General features: G+C 36.5%; 1 protein-coding gene across 1 annotated transcript; it reads right to left on the bottom strand.

The window, feature by feature from the left end:
• Positions 1-14,607: 14,607 nt before the first annotated feature.
• Positions 14,608-19,442, bottom strand: amy2a (amylase alpha 2A). The gene is made up of 10 exons (XM_084411532.1): positions 19,252-19,442; positions 18,977-19,123; positions 18,690-18,887; positions 18,351-18,581; positions 18,129-18,262; positions 16,143-16,265; positions 15,946-16,045; positions 15,738-15,859; positions 15,003-15,128; positions 14,608-14,837 (listed from the first exon to the last, which is right to left on the bottom strand). Exons 1-10 carry the CDS (start codon positions 19,417-19,419, stop codon positions 14,648-14,650), a joined length of 1,539 nt encoding a protein of 512 aa, XP_084267658.1. The 5' UTR covers positions 19,420-19,442; the 3' UTR covers positions 14,608-14,647.
• Positions 19,443-24,226: the final 4,784 nt, after the last annotated feature.

Raw genomic sequence — 24,226 nt, 5'->3', positions numbered from 1 at the left:
TGTTAGAATTTAAGAAATTATTCCACGATTCTTGTAGTTTCAGAAGATCAATAATCATTATCCCCGTGTAACTGCATTGTGACCCACAAACATCCAGGACTCACCTGATGCTGATGTGCATTATTTAAAAGATAGCTGAGGAGAATAAACAGACTGAATGCATGACAAGCCACTCCAATCAGAAGCCTGTAATAGGCCCCTAGAGGCTTTACCTTGCAGAAAAGATTTGCTCTGCTTACCCTTCCCAGCTCTGATAACATGCTGTTTTCAAAAACTTGACCTTGAGCGTTCAGGCGTAACCAGTCAAATCGCAGTGCTTCAGTCCAGTTGGGTAACGGTTTAACTTAGGATGAGCCTCTAATAAATATAAATGTTGTGGCGACCACAGTTCAGACTGTGTGGCTGTTTTTCAGAATATTTGTTGCTGAATACAAGAACTTCACTGTGTGCTGTATGACAACAGCACAGAGCCTTCTGGGTATGCAATTGTCCTCTTTTAATTTCTTATTAATTCCAAAGTGACTTGTCACACTAATTGCCGTTAATATCTGATGGAATATATCTAAACTAATTTGTAAATGTTTATGATTTAAAATAGGTGCATAAATGATATTCCACATGATATTGCACTTTTTTGTTCTAAAGCTTTAAATTCTTTTGAGATGATTATGATGCAGATCCTGAAATGTTTGAAGTGTTCAAACTCTTCACACTCTCTTTTTAAGCAGGTCAAAATTCCCAGTAAAGAAGAGTATAAATAAATAAATGAAATAATGAATGTACTAATGGATAAACAGCCCATAAATAAATACATTTTCACACTGGGTCGAAGAAAAGATGATAGACAGGTAGAATACTTGTTCAAAGTATTTTTGTCTTTTGGGGAAGTTGCAGAGAGGCAGTTTCCCTGACAACACCTCAGTCATAAATTATTGTGAAATTCCGTCAATCTGTCAACCCGCTGTATTGGAAATGTTTTCTTTTTTTATATGGTTTTCAAAAGTATCTCATTACGGACTATATTATCATATCTGTCAGATTTCTAGCCCAATTGCTCAGCTATTCAGAGATTCAGAATAATTTTCACCACTGTATAATGGAGAAACACACAACATATTATGATCAGACACAACAATAACATGTCAGTCATTGAACCGATGACACAGGCAGCACCACATACAAATATAAATGTAAAATCCAAATATAAAATCCTAAAAGTAAAAATGAATGATGATTAGAAGGAAATGTTCATTTCTGCCTTATAAGCTGCCTTTCTGCAAGAGAAGTGAACCACATTTGGCTTAGTCTCATGTAGGAGTAACACAGGTGTGCAGGAGTCATTGTGAGTTTTCATTAAAATGTGTGTCACACACCCGTCCACACCCCCCCACCCACAACTCCCCCCACTCCTCCCACTCCTTTCTTCTCTAGCTTGCCCCGTTGTAACCATATGGACCCCATACAGAGACCCATTACACTGGGAGAGTGAAGAGAGAGAGAGAATCATTGCATTTTTGCAGCATACTCGCAATCATTACTCAGTAATGTGTGTGCTTCACTGAGAGATCACAGACTGATTAATTTCCACTGCAAAACAGGATATTTAATATGTACTTCATGATACACTCTATTGAAGGACAAGCACATTGAGGTACACTCTTTAAAAAGATTTTTTTTTTTTGCACAACTGCTATAGAAGGACTTTTTTTGGCAGCCCAAAGGATAGTTCACCCAAAAGTGAAAAGTCTGTCTGTATCTTCTGAACACAAAAGAAGATATTTTGAAGAATGTTGGTAACCAAATCAATCCATAGGTTTTTGGATACTATGGAACTGTTTGGTTACCCATATTCTTGAAAATACCTTTTGTGTTCAGCCGAAGAAAGAAATTCATACAGGCTTGGAACAACTTGAGTTATTTTTTTTTTCTTTTCTTCTTAGTATGAAAAACATTTTATTGATGTAAAGAAACTTTTTCCACCATAAAGAATATCTTGCGCAATGGAAAGGTAATATGGATGTTATTCATTGAACCATCTATGCCAATAAAGAACCTTTGATTTTAAAATATCAGTGATATATTACATTGGATTGTGCTTTTGTATTTTTTAATTGATTCATCAAATCATCTTTTTTGTGCATTGCACTTAAAATCTTTGCATGCTACTACATTTTAGACATTGCAGAAATGTCCATTAATATTTTTGTAAATATAACAACAGCATCCCAACATCTGACTTACCATGTCTAGAGAACAAGATTGCACATGAAAAAATCTGTAATTTGATCTTGTTTTATAAAAAGAAAAAAAATCCCAAATTCTTTAAACACAATAAATGTACTATATAAGATAATAATTCAAGAAATAATTAATTATATTCTGGTCTTAAGTTTATTTTTCTTACCCAGAAAAATATTTCTTATTTTTGCTCTTCCAAAAATAAACTCCACTATATTTTATGCTTTTTCAGTGCAGTTGTGGAATATAGTTGTATCAAATCATCCTGTTCTTGGTGAGTGGCATTTTGCTTAAAAGGGGGAAATATAAAATCTCCCTCTTGACTTTTGCCCAAATTCACCTATAGCGGATTTTAGTTGATTGCAAAGATTGCCATTATCTCAGGAGCAAATAGGATCATCAGTGACCTGCCAGAATATGCCATCCCAACACCACTCTCATTCGGGCACCTGTCATTGAGGTACCAATCCTCTCAGACCTAATCAATCAAGCTGCTGGCATAGACACTAAAGAACAGCTCTCAGCAGAAACACTGAGACAGGCACTGTCACTGCCATTTAAACACAGTATACATAAATCAAATAAGCTTAGAAAAAAATGTGTATTTATAGCTAGAATAAAACATCATTGATCTGCAAATAACAAATACTGATATAGTTGATTGTGATTTAATCTCCTGGATTAATGTTTGTTCACCTTTGACATCACAGTTTAAGTTATTCCAACAAACTGACTTTCTCATTTTCAAAAAAATCGGTGATGTTGTCAAATGGAGTAAGTTGTCAATGGAACCTGCCGGTAAACAGGCATTTCAGCCAAATTTAAGCAGTAAAACAATTATAAACCCAAAGCAATTCACAAAACAGCAAAAATTTAAAAGTTGACTTTTGCCGACTAATTTTGTAAACAATAAATTGTATACATTTATTACATTTAAAACACATGTAACATTTTTCCCCAACAACGCATTTGTCCTTAAACTTTCAGTTAAATCTCCTTTTGTTATGTCTCGTCTCTATGCCGTTGTGGTATACTGTATAGTAAGTTTATGATAGTGAAATTTTTGTTTCAGGATAGATTTCACAAAAATGACTGATTAACAGTTTTCATTAAAAAAAAAAACTGCAAACACATTTATGTATTTGGACTTTGGACTCAAACCCTTAGTTACACAAATATAACTTTTGCCCTGTTTTTTCTCTCTCTCTCTCTCTCTCTCTCTCTCTCTCTCTCTCTCTCTCTCTCTCTCTCTCTCTCTCTCTCTCTCTCTCTCTCTCTCTCTCTCTCTCCCTCTCTCTCTCGACTGGTTTTCCTTTTGTTGAACTGTTGAAATGTATGTTTGTGGGTGTACATGCACTAAAAATGATCAAATGACTTACTTTTAAAGTTGCATGTGTTGGGAATGAGCATGGAGGTTTGTATTGATGGGGAAAATCATGTGGCAGGTATGCGCCACAGTTTATGTGTGTGGAATCTAAACTGCAATATGTAGTGCTGTGTGCTGGAAAGATGGGTCACAAACAGGTTTTGACATTTTCTAAAACTAGTGGACACAGCCATGCAATTTTAATGCATTGTGTTGCCGTAGGGAGTCATATATTATTGAAATATTTCTGTGGAGTTCCCTCTTGTTGAAAATGGCAAATTTGACAAAAATTGGTTGCTACCATTTTAAAACTGATGAAGCTGTCGGTAGTTACTTCATTATGCTTTGATTCATTTATGAATTGATATTCTTAACTGAAAGATTAATGCAAGCAGATATTTTTTGATTGTTTTAGTTTTATCTTTGTGTAGTCTTTCCTCTACATGTCAAATAGCTTCCAAATGGTTTACATAGTAATCTATTGGTGTTTGCGATTTGTTTGTGATTCATTCATTCATAATTCTGCTGTGGCATGTGTCATTGCGCTTCTGATGCCGATGTCATGATTCTGTGCAAAATTTTATTCCAAGTTTGTAATCACATTCCTAGTGACAACAAATAAATAAAGTTTTGCCTTCGGGCTATTCCTGAATAGCGAGACCCTGTTTTAATCTACCCACCTGCCGATATGCTTTCTGTGATTATACACGTTCATAAATATTTAACAATTTTTTTCCTTAGCTCCACTGGTGTCAAAATAATTGATTTGACAAGTCGCAAAATAGTTGAGCTAGCTTTATTCATAGTGTCACAGTTGGTGACAGCATAGACTTGATCTATTTTTGCACAGGTTCCGGTTACGTCAACTAACAACCATTAAAAATGACGTTTTAAAATCGATTGCTATTTAAGTGCTATGAAATGTGATATTACAGATCGCATTTCAGCGCACATTTTTAGTCATGAGAGGTTTATTGTGATACCTTTTTAATATCCACACTGTCATTAATGTGGATAGTTCAGCCAAAAATGTATATTTAAATGGGTAATTCACCACTGGCAAAATGGGCTTTCAATAAAACTTGTCTGCGTATGTGGTTCTGATGACGCAAGAGTTGCAACTATGGCAGCTGAGAAGGCCATTCTTTGTGTTCTTTGTGAAGAATTTTCGGAGCCTGATGAAGTCGGTATAAATATGTGTTTAATACTACAAAATATGCCCGATGTTACAGTTACTGCACTTGCCGCCCAGAACAAAAAAGAACATCCCAATCGAGTGAAGGGATTGCTGAAACTGAAATGGAAGCACACATCTTACCTAATTCAGACTAAAACACTATCTAATCTATTTAGCCTCACATACTGACTTTATTTGTAGTTCATACTGTTTTAATACCCTGTATTTTCTTTCTCATTTTTAGGAAAAGCACTTAATTAACACAAATGTACCCTTAATGCTGCAAAGGATCGTAAATATGGATGATACAATCAGTTTTAGGCTAAATGGAGGAGAAAAAAACCCTGAATGTAACTGCTGTTAATTAGTTAATTAGGAAGAAAAGCAACAGGGAGCACCTTCTGCCCAACCCCCCCAAAGCAAAATGCCATTGCGTATACAGGTAAGAAGGCTAGTATTTTTACCATAATGCATTTTAAAGAGTAGTGATGAACCTACAATAAACTAGGAATACAAATAACTAGGAATTTCTCTGTCTACGTAACACGGAGAAAGAGTAAACATCGTTCAGTTACATATATACCGACATTGTAACAATACAAAATCGCTGAACTGACACTTTAAATATACTCACCAATCATCTGAAATCATGTCACATTTCATAGTGATCTTAAAGCAGTGATATAGTAATAAAGCAGTTGCAGTATGTGCATGTGATTATAACCTGACGGAAAATCATCTCACAGAAGTGTGTGATGGGGTTTTAAGCACATGGGTAATGAGAGTAGAGGCCGTGATATGGCAGAGGTAGTCGAGGCTGGGCAAGCGCTGCAGTACTCATGCTTCCATCTGCTCCTTCTCATCGCAGCTTGCTCTGCAGAGGGCTCAACGGGCCCCAGGAGCATTTGGAACGGGGCCCAGGGTCTGCCTCCAACATCGCTGGCAATTACTGGATAAACACATTTGAATTAGTGCCTGTATTTGGACACTGTGGTGTTGTCATATCAGCTGCTGTCGGCTGTCAACAAACAGTCCATGGAAACGGCTGTTCAAACAATGGAGAGGCGAGAGGCATGGCTAGACCGTAAAATCTGTTGAAAGTTCCTTGAAATATTTCAGCCACTTGTTGTGTAAATGTTTAAATAAGATTGGCAGGGCATATGGAGATGGATTTTTATGGGGATGTTATGAATGCAAAGACCTTCGATGACATGATACTGGACGTGATACAAGGACTCTGCATGCTAGAATAGTCATATTCCACTAATTGAATAATAAATTATTTTCCTGAGATCTGAGTGTTGTTCCTGAGGCGTACACATTTTTGTGCACTGCTCACATTTCATTACTCAAGACAAACAATAACACAACTTCATTTATAATTAAGAACATTCAGAATATGATGCACAATTATTTATAAGGTATTTTTTATCAAAAAAGGAACAATATTGGTTTACTTGTTTCTTCTTTCCCCTTGACTTTGTCCATGGATCAGCTTCGTGCCATGTCTACCTTTGACCCCTATGGTGACTGTGAAGAATGGGTAAATCGAGCAGATGAAATGATTAAACCAGAGCCAGTGGGCTGTACAGAAGACATCTGAACACCCTCATCACCCCCAACACACATTTACTTAGCTAAATGATGACATATTACTATAAGCAAATTATTAATATTGTACCCTTAACCCTAATTTTGTGTATACAAAAAATGCATTAAAAAAAAGCTTTACTGGTGTCTGTGTGTGTGTGTGTGCGCCCATCTCCATATGCCCTGCCAATCTTATTTAAACATTTACACAACACGTGGCTGAAACATTTCAAGGAACTTTCAACAGATTTTACAGTCTAGCCATGCCTCTCGCCTCTCCATTGTTTGAACAGCCGTTTCCATGGACTGTTTGTAATCATGTATAGATAGATCGATAGATAGATCGATAGATAGATATGGATATAAAACAAATTTTTTTTTTGTGAATCTCCAGGAAGAGGTCAGATACGTAGCTAAAACTATACGTAAAAATTGCACAAACATTTATTTATTTTGTCTTTCATATAATTATATGCCCTGTGATCTACAATAATCGCAGCAGTTTTATGGGACACTGTGGTGGCACAGCATTGTTCTTTCTGTGACATTACCATTCACAGCAAGTGATCAGTAAAGACTAGAAGAAATCTATATTTAGATATCCTGTTACAAAAATAAAAAGTAGTGAGCAGTGTCAGGGAAAGTTACCTTTAAAAGTAATACATTACAATTTTGCGATACTCCCTTAAAAAGTGACTAATTACGTTAGTAACCTTTTTTATGGAAAGTAATGAGTTACAGTATTTTTGCGTTATACTTTCTCTCCTGGGCTGTGCTTGCTTGTTTGTTTTTAATAGCAAATTAAAAATTTGGGCAAATGTAAATGTCCTTTTATGCCAAAGGTGAATTGAATAAGCCTCAAATGTGATGTTTATCTAAAGCCATTTTTGCTTAGTATGGTTGAGTTAGATCATCGATGGACAGCAGCAAAGACATATTGGTTAATAAAGTGAGATTAAATACACATAGAATCAGAATCAGAATCAGAATCAGAATGAGCTTTATTCGCCAAGTGTGCACAAACACACAAGGAATTTTTTGTGGTTTTTACAGGAGCTCTTGGTACATACATACATATATGACATTAGAACAGGCATTTAAATGAGAACATAAATAAATAGAATAAACAATAATAATAGTTATAGTATACATCTGAAACAGTTATGTACAGATTTGTGCATTGTGTGTACAGCTCTATAAATAAAATTTGTATATGTATTTACACAAAAAAACCTCTTGCTTCTCTCTCAAGTACTGAATGAATTATACAGCAGGTGTTAATTGCTGTTTTAGCTGTTTAAGCTGGAGATAGCATGGGGGAAAAAACTGTTTTTGTGCCTAGATGTTCTAGTGCGCAGAGATCTGTAACGTCTGCCTGACGGCAGAAGTGCAAACAGGTTTTGGCCGGGGTGGGAGGGGTCTGTGATGATGTTCCCTGCCCGTTTCTTCACTCTGGCATTGTACAAGTCCTGAAGGTTGGGGAGGTGTACACCAATGATCCTTTCAGCTGTCCTAACAGTCCGTTGTAGTCTTCTTATATCTGATTTGCTGGCTGACCCAAACCAGACAGTTATAGAAGTGCACAGAACCGACTCAATAACAGCTGAGTAAAACTGAGTCATGAGTATAGTATATTTAACATATTTAATTATAGCAGGTTTTATAATACTGATGAACACTGAATCTGTTTTTGTGCAAGTGAGATGCGTAAATGCATGCTCCCATTTAGTCTATATCCTTCATGTTCACACAGCGCACACAACGCCTCTACACTTACTCCTGATTTCTCTCAACCTGCAGTCAATTAATGGGAAAACAAATTAACTTGTGTTACTTATTTGAAAAAGTAACTCAGATATTTTGTTGTAAATTTAAAAGTAATGCATTACTTTTCTAGTTATGTGACAAAAGTATTCTGATCACGGAACTCACATTACTTGTAATGCGTTACCCCCAACACTGGTAGTGATATAAAAATGCAGTCCAGATCTTGATTCATCTGTCTTGATGATTTTTTTTTTTTTATTTATAAGCATAATATTTGGACCTTCAGGAAACTGTTTTGTAACTGTCCCCCCTCCCCTTTAGATGATTAAGAAAAAAAGTTTGTGGTTAGGCAGTCCACCATATGTGCACTGACAGTCAAGTTCACTGTGAGCATAATAAATTATAGAGCAAGGGACAGGGGTGTGTGGGTACAAGGGACAGTGTTGACGTTGATGTCAAAAAACATCAGTGAAAATGACAAGTCCAAGCTTCTGACCTGCAACAGTGACACCTGAGCTTCTAATCGGAAGGTACAGCTCTCCCCTCTGTTCAACTCAGACAGACACGGGACAATTCAATTATTTATTGAATGCAATGGTGCTCTACAGCCTTTTCTGGAATTGTTTTTTTCTAAACTCAAAGTAATAAATAAATGTAATACATAATAAATATATAAATATCATCTATGCCTAGTTCTGTCATGAAACTTTAGATGGTGCAGGCTCATGGGTCCTTAACGCGAGCTGATGATATTTACAGCGTTAACTGCTTGGTGCAAGCTGATTGGTTCATGTCACGTCTGCAGCCAATGAGCTTGCTGCTTAACATTTAAATGGCTGGTTACCATTCACTATAGCAGTTTGCAACATGCTTTCAGAGTTAATCTGAAACCCCCCACCTTCCCCAGCTCCACCTGTGTAGATCTGCTATGGGTAATTTTTATATATATATATACTATGTGTGTAGCAGCAGTATGTTTTACATACTCACAGCAGTGTATCGGCTTATGTATTGGCAGTTGCAAGTCCCTTTACTTGCTCTGCAGCAGCAACAGCAGCAATTCAGCAGCAGTACTTCAGAAACAATAGGGACTAGCGACAGGTGATGATGCAACGGTGAACGGAAGGACATTGTTTGCTGCCTTACCCAAAGAAAGCAAAAATCACTTAGCAACAATACAGATGATGGCGTAATGGATCATTTAATTATTTGACAAAGTACAACATTTTTAATAACAATAAAATGTAAACACAATAAAAAATTAAATAAAAAACAAGAGAAGGGTTGCTTTGGTATTAAATAATACAGATACAATTAAAATGCCACATAACCATAAAACATAACATTTACTTATCTAATCTGTCACGTATTAACGACTACGGCTAATCAGCTATTCGCCCTTATTAGACGGTTACAGTAGAAGGTCACGAAGTAGCAGTTAAAGTCACGCATGCGCCATAGAACGCCAGCCCAGAACGCCGTTGCCATTTAATCAGCAGCTGTTGCTTAAAGTCCCTAATCACAGAATACAGTAGAACTCGTGTTTTAAGGCAAACCACACGCTTAAATGAATAATTCACTGAAAATGCAATGTGAGTCTCTATTCTCTCTGCCATCTCTTATGTAATCAGCCTGGTTTTCTTTACATTAGCGCTGTTTTGGATTGATTGTTTGAATTAATTCTCTTACTGGATCATTGGACTGAAAATTTTCCCAGAGTTTAGCAGCTTAAAGGGTCGGTCACACTACACATTTCGTTCCATTGACTTCCATTCATACGCATGTGAATGTGAAAAGTTTATATATGTATATACACTCACCTAAAGGATTATTAGGAACACCATACTAATACTGTGTTTGACCCCCTTTCGCCTTCAGATTAATTAATTCTAATTCTACGTGGCATTGATTCAACAAGGTGCTGAAAGCATTCTTTAGAAATGTTGGCCCATATTGATAGGATAGCATCTTGCAGTTGATGGAGATTTGTGGGATGCACATCCAGGGCACGAAGCTCCCGTTCCACCACATCCCAAAGATGTTCTATTGGGTTGAGATCTGGTGACTGTGGGGGCCATTTTAGTACAGTGAACTCATTGTCATGTTCAAGAAACCAATTTGAAATGATTCGAGCTTTGTGACATGGTGCATTATCCTGCTGGACGTAGCCATCAGAGGATGGGTACATGGTGGTCATAAAGGGATGGACATGGTCAGAAACAATGCTCAGGTAGGCCGTGGCATTTAAACGATGCCCAATTGGCACTAAGGGGCCTAAAGTGTGCCAAGAAAACATCCCCCACACCATTACACCACCACCACCAGCCTGCACAGTGGTAACAAGGCATGATGGATCCATGTTCTCATTCTGTTTACGCCAAATTCTGACTCTACCATCTGAATGTCTCAACAGAAATCGAGACTCATCAGACCAGGCAACATTTTTCCAGTCTTCAACTGTCCAATTTTGGTGAGCTCGTGCAAATTGTAGCCTCTTTTTCCTATTTGTAGTGGAGATGAGTGGTACCCGGTGGGGTCTTCTGCTGTTGTAGCCCATCCGCCTCAAGGTTGTGCGTGTTGTGGCTTCACAAATGCTTTGCTGCATACCTCGGTTGTAACGAGTGGTTATTTCAGTCAAAGTTGCTCTTCTATCAGCTTGAATCAGTCGGCCCATTCTCCTCTTACCTCTAGCATCAACAAGGCATTTTCGCCCACAGGACTGCCGCATACTGGATGTTTTTCCCTTTTCACACCATTCTTTGTAAACCCTAGAAATGGTTGTGCGTGAAAATCCCAGTAACTGAGCAGATTGTGAAATACTCAGAACGGCCCGTCTGGCACCAACAACCATGCCACGCTCAAAATTGCTTAAATCACCTTTCTTTCCCATTCTGACATTCAGTTTGGAGTTCAGGAGATTGTCTTGACCAGGACCACACCCCTAAATGCATTGAAGCAACTGCCATGTGATTGGTTGATTAGATAATTGCATTAATGAGAAATTGAACAGGTGTTCCTAATAATCCTTTAGGTGAGTGTATAACCAAGGCTTGACATTTACTTTTTTGCTCACCAGCCACTCTGGCTAGTGGTTTTCCAAAGTTACTAGCCACTCAGCATTTTCACTGGCCACAATTTTGGCATCGATACCGTTGGGGAAAAACTGCCATATAGATATTGTTAATATTATCTCATAATTTGGCAGCAGGTATATTAGGCTAATATCACTTTAAGACCTGAAGCGAGGATCCATTATACTGTTACACATGTGTTTTCTTTCTCAACTGTTTGCGTTCACTTAAAACATAACTGACTGTGTTTACGTGAATATTAGCTAAGACCAGCATTTTGACTGTTTAAGCGCAATAAGCAGTGGAAAAGGATCTAAATTTAGTACTGAGAGGAGGCTTTATGTGCACAAAATCTGCAGGAATGAGTAAAATTGTGCGCACACTAAACTTCAAGCCCTGTAACACCAACAATATTCATCTGGATCAAATGAAACGAGTGAGTGAGGGGAGGCAGGTTTGTGTGTCAACTCTGTCAGAGAGATAAGAGAGCAAGAAAGCGCAGCTGGTATCGTGTATCTGTTCTGTGGAAAATGAGTACTGAAAGCGTTTCAGATATTTCAGTATTGATATGTATCGAAAAAAGCTATATTTTTGACAACACTACATTGCACTTAGTTTATTATTTCAGATGCCTTTTTACAAGACTACAATTGAAAAGTATATATTATAAATTCAAGCTGCCAAAGTTGCTAGTAGAAGTGACTGCGTTACACGCCACTGCTGAAATCCACCCGCATTTAGCGGGTGTTAATGTCAAGCCCTGTATATAGCCAATATATTAATTGATAGTGAGTTAGGGAAACAAAGGTTACTCACTCTTCATATATCTGTATAATAAAGTTATTGTTTTCCAGATTGTCATCAGACCAGAGTTGCCATGACGACAAAGTGGAATGGTGTGGTGAATGTCACCTTTGCTGTCTAAGCTCTCATGTCTGGAGCTCAGGTCTGTGTGTGTGTATATGTCGAGCTCTTGAGTGTGTGTGACGGGGCGCGGAGGGTGGCCCCCTGGGCCCCTGCTGCCCTGACGGCCCTGCCACAGCTGCACTCAGGTGAAACCGACGTGGTGGCAGCAGCATGAAAGCTCCAAAAAACAGAAATAAAACGTTCCTCCAAGATCAAAGGCTGAACTCTGTTTCATGCTAACCAAATAGCTTGTGTTGTATCTATATAGGGCGCTGTAGTAACAATTACCAGAGCTCTTCTAGGGTTACAACTATATGCACTGACTGTAATACAATTTGATTTTCAATGGTTTGCACAAGATTATCAGTGCAGGCAAACTTGACATAGGCCAGCATAGAATGAATCACTTTCTTTGATAATGCATTTTTATTTATTATCATTATTATTATTATTATTATTATTTACTTTTAACTAAATTAAAATTTGGAGGAAAACATGCTGTCATTTCAAAGCTGTTTGTGTTTTTCTTCACTTTTATCATATGGATTCACATGAATTAGAGTCACTTTGTCTGCAGTGTGAAGAAAAAAAAATCCCATATAAATAATGCTGAAAAAATAACTAATTACACTAATTTTCATGGTAGTTGTCATTTTTGAGGTTTACTTGCTATTTAAAATAACTTACAACTTTCGGGAACACAAGTAATGCATCTAATTGCAGCTTTTATATTACAATATACTATATACTGACTTGATTAAAGTTGAACCAGCAACAAAAGAAGGTTAGTTGGATTGCACTTTACAATAAGGTTTAATTTGTTTACAGTTTGTTAATGCATTAGATATAATGTGAACTAACATTGAACTGCTTTTCTTGGTAAATCTTAAGTTGTTAGTTTATGTATTATGAACAAACATGATTTTAACAATGAACAGTAGTATCTTTATGAATTTATATAAAACATTGAAGGTGACATATCATGAAAATCTGACTTTTTCCGTGTTTAAGTGCTATAATCGGGTCCTCTGTGCATCTACCAACCCATAAAACATGAAAAAGGCCAACCCAAGTAACTTTGTTTTGGTAAGCCTTTCTCTGCAAGCATGTGAAAAAACGAGTCGCTCAAATTTTGCTCCACTAGTGATGTATGGGGATCTTATTATAATATTATAGCAACTGCTCTTTACTTTCATAGACAACCGACTGTGTTTATGTGAACTTTGTGTGTTTTTGACATAACCTTGTGTGTATTTAACGGTTTAAACACAACAAAAAATGTGAAAGAGAATTTAGGCTCACACTTTTTGTTTTGTGATTTAGTACTATTGACCCACTTCCCAGCGTGCACTGGGGCATGAACCCCAGTGTTGTTTCTGATTTTGTTGTCAGGCTTAGTAACTTTCTCTCATCTTGTGACCTCAAAATTAGTTTAATTCTCTATACTTAAAATGAGTTAGTTGATTGTTACCCTTGTCTGCGACAATTTAAAACATTTTATACAGTAGGTGACAGGTGTTGAGATGTTCCTTATTAGTTTAAGACAACAATCTCTTTGCTTGCCTTGATATTTCTCAATTTAAGATTGCATTAAATAAACATTTTTTAAGCTATTGCAGCTTCCAACAGTTCTTCCAACAATCAGTTGTTTTATCTAAATGGGTAGGCCTAATTGTTGGCCAGTTTTAGGTAGTCAGATTCACTCAAAACATTTACTTAGAATAATGCAAACTGTTACATTTATTTTTCACTAACAGCTGATTTTTTGTTTGTTTTTTACATTTATACATGTTAGTACTCATCAAAAGCTGCTCTCTGTGCTATTAAAGGCTATTGTTTAAGGAAATACATTTGTGTCACTTTTGATGTGAGGCGAGAAATAGATTATGCATTATCTCAGGCCCTTTGGGTGTACTAGTCCATCTCGGCATTCGTTAAGGCAGGACCCTGCAGACCTGCTGGGTTATGCTCTGCAATGTGTGGCCAGTATCTCTGACAGGTCATTATTGGCCATCATGCTGAGTGACGGACTGCAAGGACCGACCATGCATTCATTTCTTTTGACTTTATTGAGGAAGAGAAGCTGCCTTCTCAGGTTTCCTCAGACTGATCAGAAAGAAGCAAAACGAAGTACACTGTGTTCAAAATATCACAAGGATTTGTGCTGATATGTGAGATACAACTGTAGTTCATTACTGGACACACAGGTTAAGAGTATCAGTGGTGTTGTTTTAGTTAAAGTTAAACTATTGTACCTTCAATTTTTATATTTATATTTAATTTTAGACTTTATTTGTATTTCTTTTACTGTTTTTTATGTACCATTTAACTACTTTTAAGGGTAAGTGACTGGAATTTGGAATTGTAAATTATATTATAGTTCTTAATGATGAATAATACTCTATTTCTAAAGATTTTGCATATATGGATAAATTAGAAATACATTTTTTGCAACTGGAGACAGGATGAAACCATGTAAAAAATGACACAAGTTATAACTTGCATGCAGCTTATTTATTTAAATGGCATCATTTAAAGTTTTGAGTCTGCGTGAATGGCGATAAACGGGTCTTCTTCCGTGTTGCTGATTCTGAAGGCAGCACGCCCATCTCCTCCAACCGTCACCTGTTTCCCAGTACATCTGCCACTTTCCTTCTGACCAGAGATCACATCACAGTAGGTGCCTCCTGGCAGGCCGGTGTTCAGGGTAACATTCAGCTCCCTAAAGCACAAGTAAATATTATAGATTATATGCTGCTGATAACAGTGACAGTAGCTACATCCACAACACACACTATAGTAGCTAGATTTCAATACAACATATCTCTAAAATACAAACTAAAATCTTCTCTCATGTTTTACCTTTCTTTAAAGAACAAATTCTTACCAGTCATCATTGTTGATGACAATGAACCCTCGATTACCACGGCTGAAAGAGATCTGGTTGCTTCCATTGTCCCACCAGTTGGCGAATGACTGTCCATCTACAACATTACGGAAGGCCACCATGTTCCTGTGGAGAAATGTTAGTTTGCATCGTACATTCCCAACCATTAATTTATAATCTTACTTCATAATTATAATGATTGTAAATTCTGAAGTACACAACAATACAAATTTTGGTATCAGATTTTGTTCATGTTTTTTTAAAGAAGTCTCTTATGCTCATCAAAGCTGCATTTATTTGATAAAAAAAAAAAAAAAAAAAACAGTAATACTGTGAAATATTATTACAATTTAAAATGAGTTAATAAAATATTACTATTTATTATTATTGTTTTCTATGTTTAATATATATATATATATATATATATTATAATTTATTACTGTGATAAAATCATTTTAATATGCTGATTTGGTGCTAAACATTTTATTATTATTATTATTATTATTATTATAAAAGTTGAAAACAGTGGTGCAGCTTAATATTTTTTTGGAAACCGTGTTGTATTTTTTTCAGGATCCTTTGATAAATAAGTTTATTTGAAATAGAAACTTTTTTAAACAATGTCTTTACTGTTATTTTTGGTAATGCATCCTTGCTGATTTTTAAAAAATCATACTGACCCCAAGCTTTTGAACCTTAGTGTATGTTAGTAATCTTGAAACTATAGGAACTCACTTGATCTGACGCCATCTGTGCTCACAAACCCAGCCGTTTCCACAGGTAGCGTCAGAGTTGATGGTAACAGGTTTGGTGGATCCATCACCATTGCTGGGAGGTCCTATCCAGTCGTTTTGGTCCTGAGCAATGAAAAAGTGAACAATTATGAATCCTTACAAGACATATTAGCATTTGTTTTCTCACTTGGCTAAGCTTAAACATCTACCTGTCCATTCACAATGTTGCGGTCCCACCGATAGCTGGACATTACTCTGGTAAATCCGTACGGGTGGGCCAACATAAAGGCTACGCCCATTTTGTAAAGTCTAGAAAGAGAAGGATTATAACAGGTGAAAGGAAATTTTATATTTTCATGTGTCATGCATATGCTACTTTGAAAATTAAAATCATACAAAGTTGTACCTGGCGTCCCAGAATGTCAGAATAGATGCACCTCCAGCACCATGTCCTCTCTGGTTATCGTGATTGTCAGTAAACACTAAAGCTTTGCCAGAAGCCATGAAGCCCCAGCCCTCACCCCAGTTCCTGAAACAAAAATCTTAATCTGTTTTTTTTTGTTTTAGTTTGCAAGAAACAATAAATACAACAGGGTGACAAAACAGAGCTGAGACCCTTAGAAAATGTTTGAATTAACACTAAAGTTCATATATTTATGCAATATCACACTCACTTCTTGTTCTGTTTTATTGTTCTGAGCAAGACGTTAACATTGAGTATCTTACACCATAGTAAATATTTCAACAACAAAAAAAGATGTGCCTCTGGGCAACAGCAGTGGTGCTTCATTCCTGAATGAGTGGATTGAATGAAGTGACTAAGTGAATAATTTAATTTCTCACTCATAAAATGGTCACGAATTTCATTCCTGCAAAAAAACAGCGTTTTGAATGAATCGTTTGAATGAATCATTCAGTTTCTCACTAAAAAAAAAAACTTTGCTGCGTCTCAGTTCGCCTACTTATACTACGCCCTAAAAGTATGTATTCTCTTTGTGAAAAAAAAGTACATACTTTTGAGTGTGTAGCAGAAGACTAGACAAGCTTTAGGACATACTATCACGTCATACAATTGCGTCTTTAACGGTTGCTCTCTGTCGCATCCTGTCACAGTAAACCGGCCTGTCAATCATCTTGTCAAAGATAAAATCCTCCTCATTTCATTTAATTTCCTACTGTATCGGAGAGAAATGATGTAGCACGTTGATCTGCTGCCGCGGGTCGCAGAGAACCTTATATTAATGCATAATGAGGCATTTAAAAGTCAATGGCCAAACAGATCTTTATAAAAGTCCACATTGTTATTGCAGATGAAATATACCACGGATAACATTAAATAGAGTTTGTGGGCCAGTGTCTTCGCATGGAAGAGAACGAACCAGCCCACATCTACGCCATCAATCACTCAGAAGTCAGTGATAAGAACAAGCGAGGAGCCCCTTGCCTAACCTTCAGACACAAAATCCGGAGCTATATCGACGAGTACAACAAAAGCCAAAAAGCTCGGAATCAAATAGTTCTCCCCCGCAGCGAAGAGCAGTCAGTCACTCACCCATGTCGAAAGGGAAGAGGAAACAAAAGTGATCATCAGCATCGCCAAGAACAGAGAATCATGGAAACATATTGTCGAGCTCCATAACGGGGGACCCGACCAATGATGATGAACATTAAATAAATATAATTTTTTTATCGGGTTAAACTTAGATTAGTCACTCAAACCTTTATCTAAACCTCTCACCGTCGGTCGCGCATATCCGCCATGTTTTTTAGTTTTTTTAACACTTTTTACTCGTGTTTGTAGTTCCTTCTCCAAAGCGCAAAAGGGTTGTATATTAGCCTTTAGAGTGTACACGGATCCACATTTCGAAAATCCACCGGGAATAGTGGACCATCCAGGGACTTCTGGCATACTCTTATATGCTTAGAGCCTCACTTGTTTAGTTCCTGAATGAATCAGTATATTAAATAGTTGAGTGAATGACTGAATTGCTTACTAAAAGATAGTCACTTGTTTTGTCTCTGAATGAATCAAGAGTTTTGAACGAATGGGTCGAGTTAATTACTCAATTGGTTAATCATAAAAACAGTATCTTGTTTCATTCCTGAATGAATCTTTTGTTCATAAGTGTTTTGAATGAATCAGTTGAATTAATGAATCAGTGATCCACACTAGACTCAATCAGACACCTACTTGCGTAACAATGTAACCTTCAGAAAGAGTCAGTGAAAAATTCCCGCCACTAGACTGTTTGTCTGGAATATGCAAAGTAGATTGATACAGACAGCGACAAGTCCCAGTGCTGTTGTACTGTGTGTTTGGAACTTTGGTTGACCAATCAAATGGAGGACCGTTGTATAATTAATAGCAATGCAAATCCACAGCTTTGCTTACTTGAGGAAGGATAGTTTTTCTCCATTCCATTTGCGGATGACATTGCCCAGCTTGGCACCGTACTTGAACTCAGTCACCCTTCCAATTCCAGTGTATTCGTTTGATGTAATGGGCTCTCCACCTAGATCAATAACCTAATAACATACCCAATAACAAGTAAATCGCTATTAAATATTTTGCCACCTTTACACTGATGTTCTTTTTGGAAATGAATGGAAATACCTCTTGGAAGACAAAAGGTCTGGAGCCAGAGGGAAACCACTTAGTGTTCAGATTGTGAAGACGGCCATAGACAGCAGAAAGATCACCAGGCCACATGTGCTTGCAAGCGTCCACTCTGAATCCAGCCACTCCCATGTCAATCAGTTTGTTCATGAAGTCGGCCGTCTTACCACGCACATAGTCCTTCTCCATAGCCAAGTCCAGAAGACCAACCAGGCGACAGTTTCTCACCTGCCATCATTACAGTGCTCAGATTCGTAACACCAACACAACAAGAGATCACACTGCACAATAAATCAGAGGTTGAAATGAACACTTAGACATCAAATCATCTCATACTTGGTTGACATCCTGGTAGTTCTCGATGTTTCCACTGCCAGTGTTGCATTTGCCATCATTGAAGTCCAAGTTTGAGTATGGAACTGTGGGGAAGTCCTTGTTGTTGGCATTGAAATATGAACCACAGCTTGAGTGGGTACCAGATCCACCACCAGCTCCACACATGTGGTTGATGACTGCATCAACGTAGATGTACACCTACAACAACAAACCGACATGAATTTTCCATGAGAATAATACAGCATTAGGCTAGTTGTACTCTATTTGTAAATTATAGCTGCATTTACCCCGACATTGTTGCACCTAGTGATCATGTCTCTCAGCTCATTTTCATTTCCTGATCTGGAACACAGGTTGTAACCGATTGGCTGATATCTCTGCCACCAAGGGTGCCAGGGGTTTGTGACAACAATGCTCTCACTCGGAGGGGAGATCTGAAATGGGAAAAATTTATATTTTGTTATTACTATTATACATTTTTACTTAAAAAAAAAGCACAAGAAATGATCAACTGCAAATGAACTCTTTGCAGTATTAACTTCAATGATGTGTTTAAAAATACCTGAACTCCACCAAAGCCATTTGGTCCGAGGTAGCGTTCACACTCCGCTGCGATATCGGCCCAGCGCCACTCAAACAGGTGGACGATGGCAGTTCTTCCGCTTTTAGTGTTAGGGTTGAACTGAGCGAGGCTCAGCCCGATCAACGTTGCCAAGATTAGAAGCTTCATCCTTCCCTGGTTTAGAGAAAAACCTACCACTAAACCTAGGCTCATGTGCAGTTTATATACAAAATGACATTTTTCCTCTGGCCAATCAGGGACCTCAAAGGTTGGAGAAAGCCACTTTGAACTGCAGGTGAAAAACATTGACTGTTTCCCATGGTACAAACTAAAAATACAGACTTCTTTAAATAACCTTATCAGCATAAACATAGTTATAAAACACTGTTAGGTAAGGAATGAAAAGTAACTTTGGCAAACTTGACACCACAAGGTTGAGACTGTAAACTGTAATTTTTCCATTCAGAATGCTCACACTGATTTTTACTGCACAACTGCTTTTGAAACAACTTGTATTGTATAATGTGTTATATGAATAAAATGGACTTAATGAAAACAGGAGCAGAACAGGTTTGGCTGACAGTAGAAAAAAAAAACATTGAATCAGGTTATGCAATGAGCTTTTTTTTTTTCTTTTTTTTTTTTTACAAATATTACGAGAAAATAAAGAAACAGTTTATCTTTAATCATTATGACTTAAACGATCAATAACTCTTACTGACATTAATAAAAATGTATTAGTGTTTAATAACCAGAATAAACAAAAAAGAAATAAAATATTCTAGCATTTGCTGAAAAGTGCTTAACTTTTATCTGCGACTGCTCTTAATTTCTTTAATTGTATAATTCACTACTACAATTGTTTAAAAAAGACAGTGTAATCCTTATTACTTACAAAATAAAATAAAAAATAAACCAAGCAAAACATAACATTTCAATTACACACCAATTTTCTTAAATTATGAAAATTTAGAAGACGTAGGCTTATAAAGACGTCTTTATATCACGCAATTCTGATTTTATGACTCACAATTGCTAGTTAAATCTTGCAATTATGTCATTATAAATGATTATGCTTCTATACTGGATATGGGAGATTGTTGTCCTTGGACCAGGCGACGTTATCTCAGGGAACCAAGCGTGCTTCAGTAACCAGAGCTTTTTTATCATTAATTCATATTTCTCTATTGATTTTATTTTATTTTATTTAAAACGTTATCCCATAACATTATTTATTACAGTGTAATTGCATTCACGCCACCTCTGAGCAGCATTAAACTGTGTAAATGCATCTATGCGGCTATGTGCCACTGCAGTGTAAAGATTACTTTTGTTGATACTGATTACATTTTTATTGAAATTATTTATTTAGTTTACGAATTTCTTTATTTAATTACCCATTTATTGCTTTATTTATTATATTAATAATTAAATGAATGGAACTTTCAGAATTTGACTAAATGTGACTAACCTTTTAGGGTTAGAAACACTTTGTCTTTATAAAGGGAAAAAAATGCACCTGAAAATCAGTTTAAGGGGGCAAATATTGTCCCTTAATGGAAAAGGAGCAACTGCAGTCTAGTGGAAGAGAGGCGGTTTAATTTTTTTTCTGATGAGCCCTACAACAGTATTGCCATCTACAAACTTAATAATGTTACCGTTGTTGTGTTTGGCGATGCAGTTGTAGTAGGTCAGAAAGCTGTACTGGTGGGATGATTTCATAGTCCTGCAATTCACCAGTGTTGAGTATGGCAGGTGGGAAGTTCTGCTAAACAAGTTCCTCCCAAACTTTTGTTTAGAACTCCATTAGTGTGTAATTACTGTCATCAGCAGCAGCATATATCATTTATACTATTCACTTTGTGCTCTAGGGAGCTGACTGAGACTCACACACATGCTTACTTCAGAAAGAGCATACAGGAAAAAGACCTGAAAAAGTATGTTTAATAATTATGCAAAGGCATTCTTGAGTATCATCTTCTGAGATGGCATTGGAGTGGAATGATAATAAAAAAAAATAATATAATTAATAATAATAATAATAATAATAGTGATAATAAGAATGAAAGTAATTTTTATTCAAATATTATATTATATTACAAAAAAATATTATATGGTTAAGAAATATAATTTTCTGAGATGGCATGGAATAATAATATAAAAGTAATTATTAAATAATATCATATTGTAAAATAATATGATCTAAGATGGCATCAGTGTGTAGTAATAATAATAATAATGTATTCATAATAATTGTAAATGTATTAAACTATATTATTGTTCCACTTTGATATCATTATTATAATAATTACAATAAGTATTATTGTTTATAACACTACTACTCATAATAATAACAACACTTGTTTATATTGCAAACATTAATAATTATTTAAAATGCCATTTCATTTATTTCAAATGAAAATACATGTACTCTATGTACTGGGAAAACAGTAGGCAAGTACATTATCTTAACTTATGAATAAAGGTGAAGCCATTATTCAAGAGAATATTAACATTATCTTTATGATAAATGACATATTGTGACATTATGACATTATCATAAAAGTCATGTTGACATTATTCCATCTTTTTTAGAGTGACTGCTATAAATTTGAATTTAAAATTTAAAATAAATGACTCTTGCTGTCAGAATGTGAGAAAGTGCACCAGCGCCACCATGAGACAGGAGATGGGGTTACAAACTGCATAACACATCTTGAAGTTATCTTAAAGACATATCAGCATATGCTTACTGAACTACATTTCATTTGATTACACATCTGTGAACTTTAAATCCAGTTCAAACGTATGAATGAGAGTCTGCAGTGAGAAAGTTAATGACTAGATGGCATTTGGATAACGACGATGTCTACAAACTCTGTAAACACCCATTAGTTTGAATCACACACAAACAACAGCATCCATCATTTCAAGTGTTTGTTGTGAGATGATGGTATGTACACTGAAATGAGTCCAGGACTGTCAGCAAGTTCTTTTATGTTGTCCCAACATTTTTGATAATTTACAGCAGTCATTTAAGTGCCAGTGTGTTCCCTATTCACAGAGTACAATGTGTAATGCTGTTTTTCAGGTTAGCGAGGATTAAATGATTATTTATAAATGATTAGGGCACACTGATATTATAATATGACTTGGTTTTGGTAAAACTGCTAAAGGGTTGATGTTATACTTCATATGATCTGTTTGACAAAGTTATATAGCATTACAGTATGGCAAACCAAATGAATACTTTTATTTGGCTTAAGATCTTTGTAAATGAGGGGAATATGCAAGAAAGGGGCTGAAGCATGTGCTGGTGGATGGAAAGTTATCCACAAACGTACAGATGGAATCAATTTAATGATGTCGTTTCATAGTTGTCAGCGGGAAACGGCAGCAGAAAGACGTAACTGAGGGGAACATTCGTCTCATTTTCTCTCTGTCTTGTCTAAATATTTGAGCGCACTATTGATGAGGAAGTATCGTTTTCTTGCATTTAACCTTCTTATAACTTTTACACCTATGAAAGTTCATACCAGACAAAATTGTGGCTCTGCATTTTTGTAGCGTTTCTTTTTTTCCCCCTCTCTTTCTCTCTCTGTCATGGAATTGACCACTCAGATTGTGTGTATTGTTATTGTACAACCCTAAAACAAAATGAATACAGCCATTTTGTAAAATAACTGAAACCTGCTGTCAGCAAATTGACTGAATAAAACAAATCTAAACGCATTAACTCTCACCTAGTTTTCAAACTCTTAACTCTTAAATGAAGTGACTATATTAATGACAATACTAAGTCTTACAATATATCACCCATTAAAGAACTGAAAGTACAAAATGTTTGTGTTTAATGAAAGTCCACACTAATAATTGAACCCATCTTCCTTCAACTGATTAGTGTCCTTCCAGACCGTATGTGATTTTTCTCAGACTACTTTTGCCAACAGTTGTCAGAAATGCTTAAGACCTGTAACCAAAATGTGTATCTTACAAATCCAGTGCATTCATATTTTGACCATAGTAGTGTTAGTTGGTTTCAAGAGGAAATGGCGTCTGGAGCGAACAGAAGCTGACCAGATGATTCAGTGGCTGTGGAATTTATTTGTTTTTGATCGTGGATACAGTTCACAGTATGTTCACAGTTTTGCCCCTTTTTGATCCAACTTTCTGTCTTCGGCTGGCCCCGTTCCCCTCAAACACACTGCCATAACAGTAGTAGCCAAGAGAGGTTTCTGTCAGAAGCACTGGCACTGGCACTGGCGTTCAGTCTGCTCCAGTACTGGGACAAAAAAAGAGACTCGCTTAGTACAGACAACTCAGCTTTACGTAGTCTTCAATCTTTCTGCTCTGTACTTTTAAACTGCGTGGTTAGCAGTTCCTATAAATGCCTTTTCCAGAGGTTGTATTTGAGCTTGCAATTCTTGTTCATTTCTCTTTTGCATCTCGCTCCCTCTTTCTGAGTTCTTCTTTTTAAACTAAAATAAGATACTATTCATTTCATTTATTCAACTGTATGGCTCAAAGAAAGATCCATGTAAGGAAAATGAACCTTATTTCTTAAGCTGAGGGGGGTGGGCCTAGGTATAAAGTAGGGTGCTACAAAATTTCTCTCTAAATGGAAATTTTTATCACTCTGTGCCTTGTTTGCCAGGCATCCCCTGATCCCATGATGAACGAATGGCCATCAAAGGAGTAACATTGGCATATAGCGTGAATCTGGCACTGGCATGAAGGTCAAGGTCAGCCTGAAGCATGATAGGGCTGCATGGCATCAAATGGTCATCCAAGGTAACCTGAACATATGTGGTATTTCACAGCCACTTTTATGTAAACTCTCAAAATTATGCTTGGGGAATGTGATACTTAAAAGCAAAATGGTCAAGAAATATATCTTTCAGTTTATTTGTCTTACATCACTGGATTTTTTTCTTTTTTTTTTCAATAAAAAATCGAACAAACTTTAGAGAGATTT

Source organism: Rutilus rutilus (genome assembly GCF_951802725.1).
Source record: "Rutilus rutilus genome assembly, chromosome: 6".
NCBI lineage: Eukaryota > Metazoa > Chordata > Actinopteri > Cypriniformes > Leuciscidae > Rutilus > Rutilus rutilus.
Note: the sequence above shows the minus strand (reverse complement) of the source record. Positions and strands in the feature narration are given on the sequence as shown.

Bases quoted from the DNA above. Each gene is read 5' to 3' on its own strand.
- amy2a (XM_084411532.1), bottom strand. From the start codon at position 19,419: ATGAAGCTTCTAATCTTGGCAACGTTGATCGGGCTGAGCCTCGCTCAG. The intron at 18,263-18,350 runs GTATTTCCATTC...GTATGTTATTAG, and splicing joins GACCTTTTGTCTTCCAAGAG to GTTATTGATCTAGGTGGAGA. The intron at 16,266-18,128 runs GTAAGCAAAGCT...TTTTTGTTTCAG, and splicing joins GAAAAACTATCCTTCCTCAA to GAACTGGGGTGAGGGCTGGG.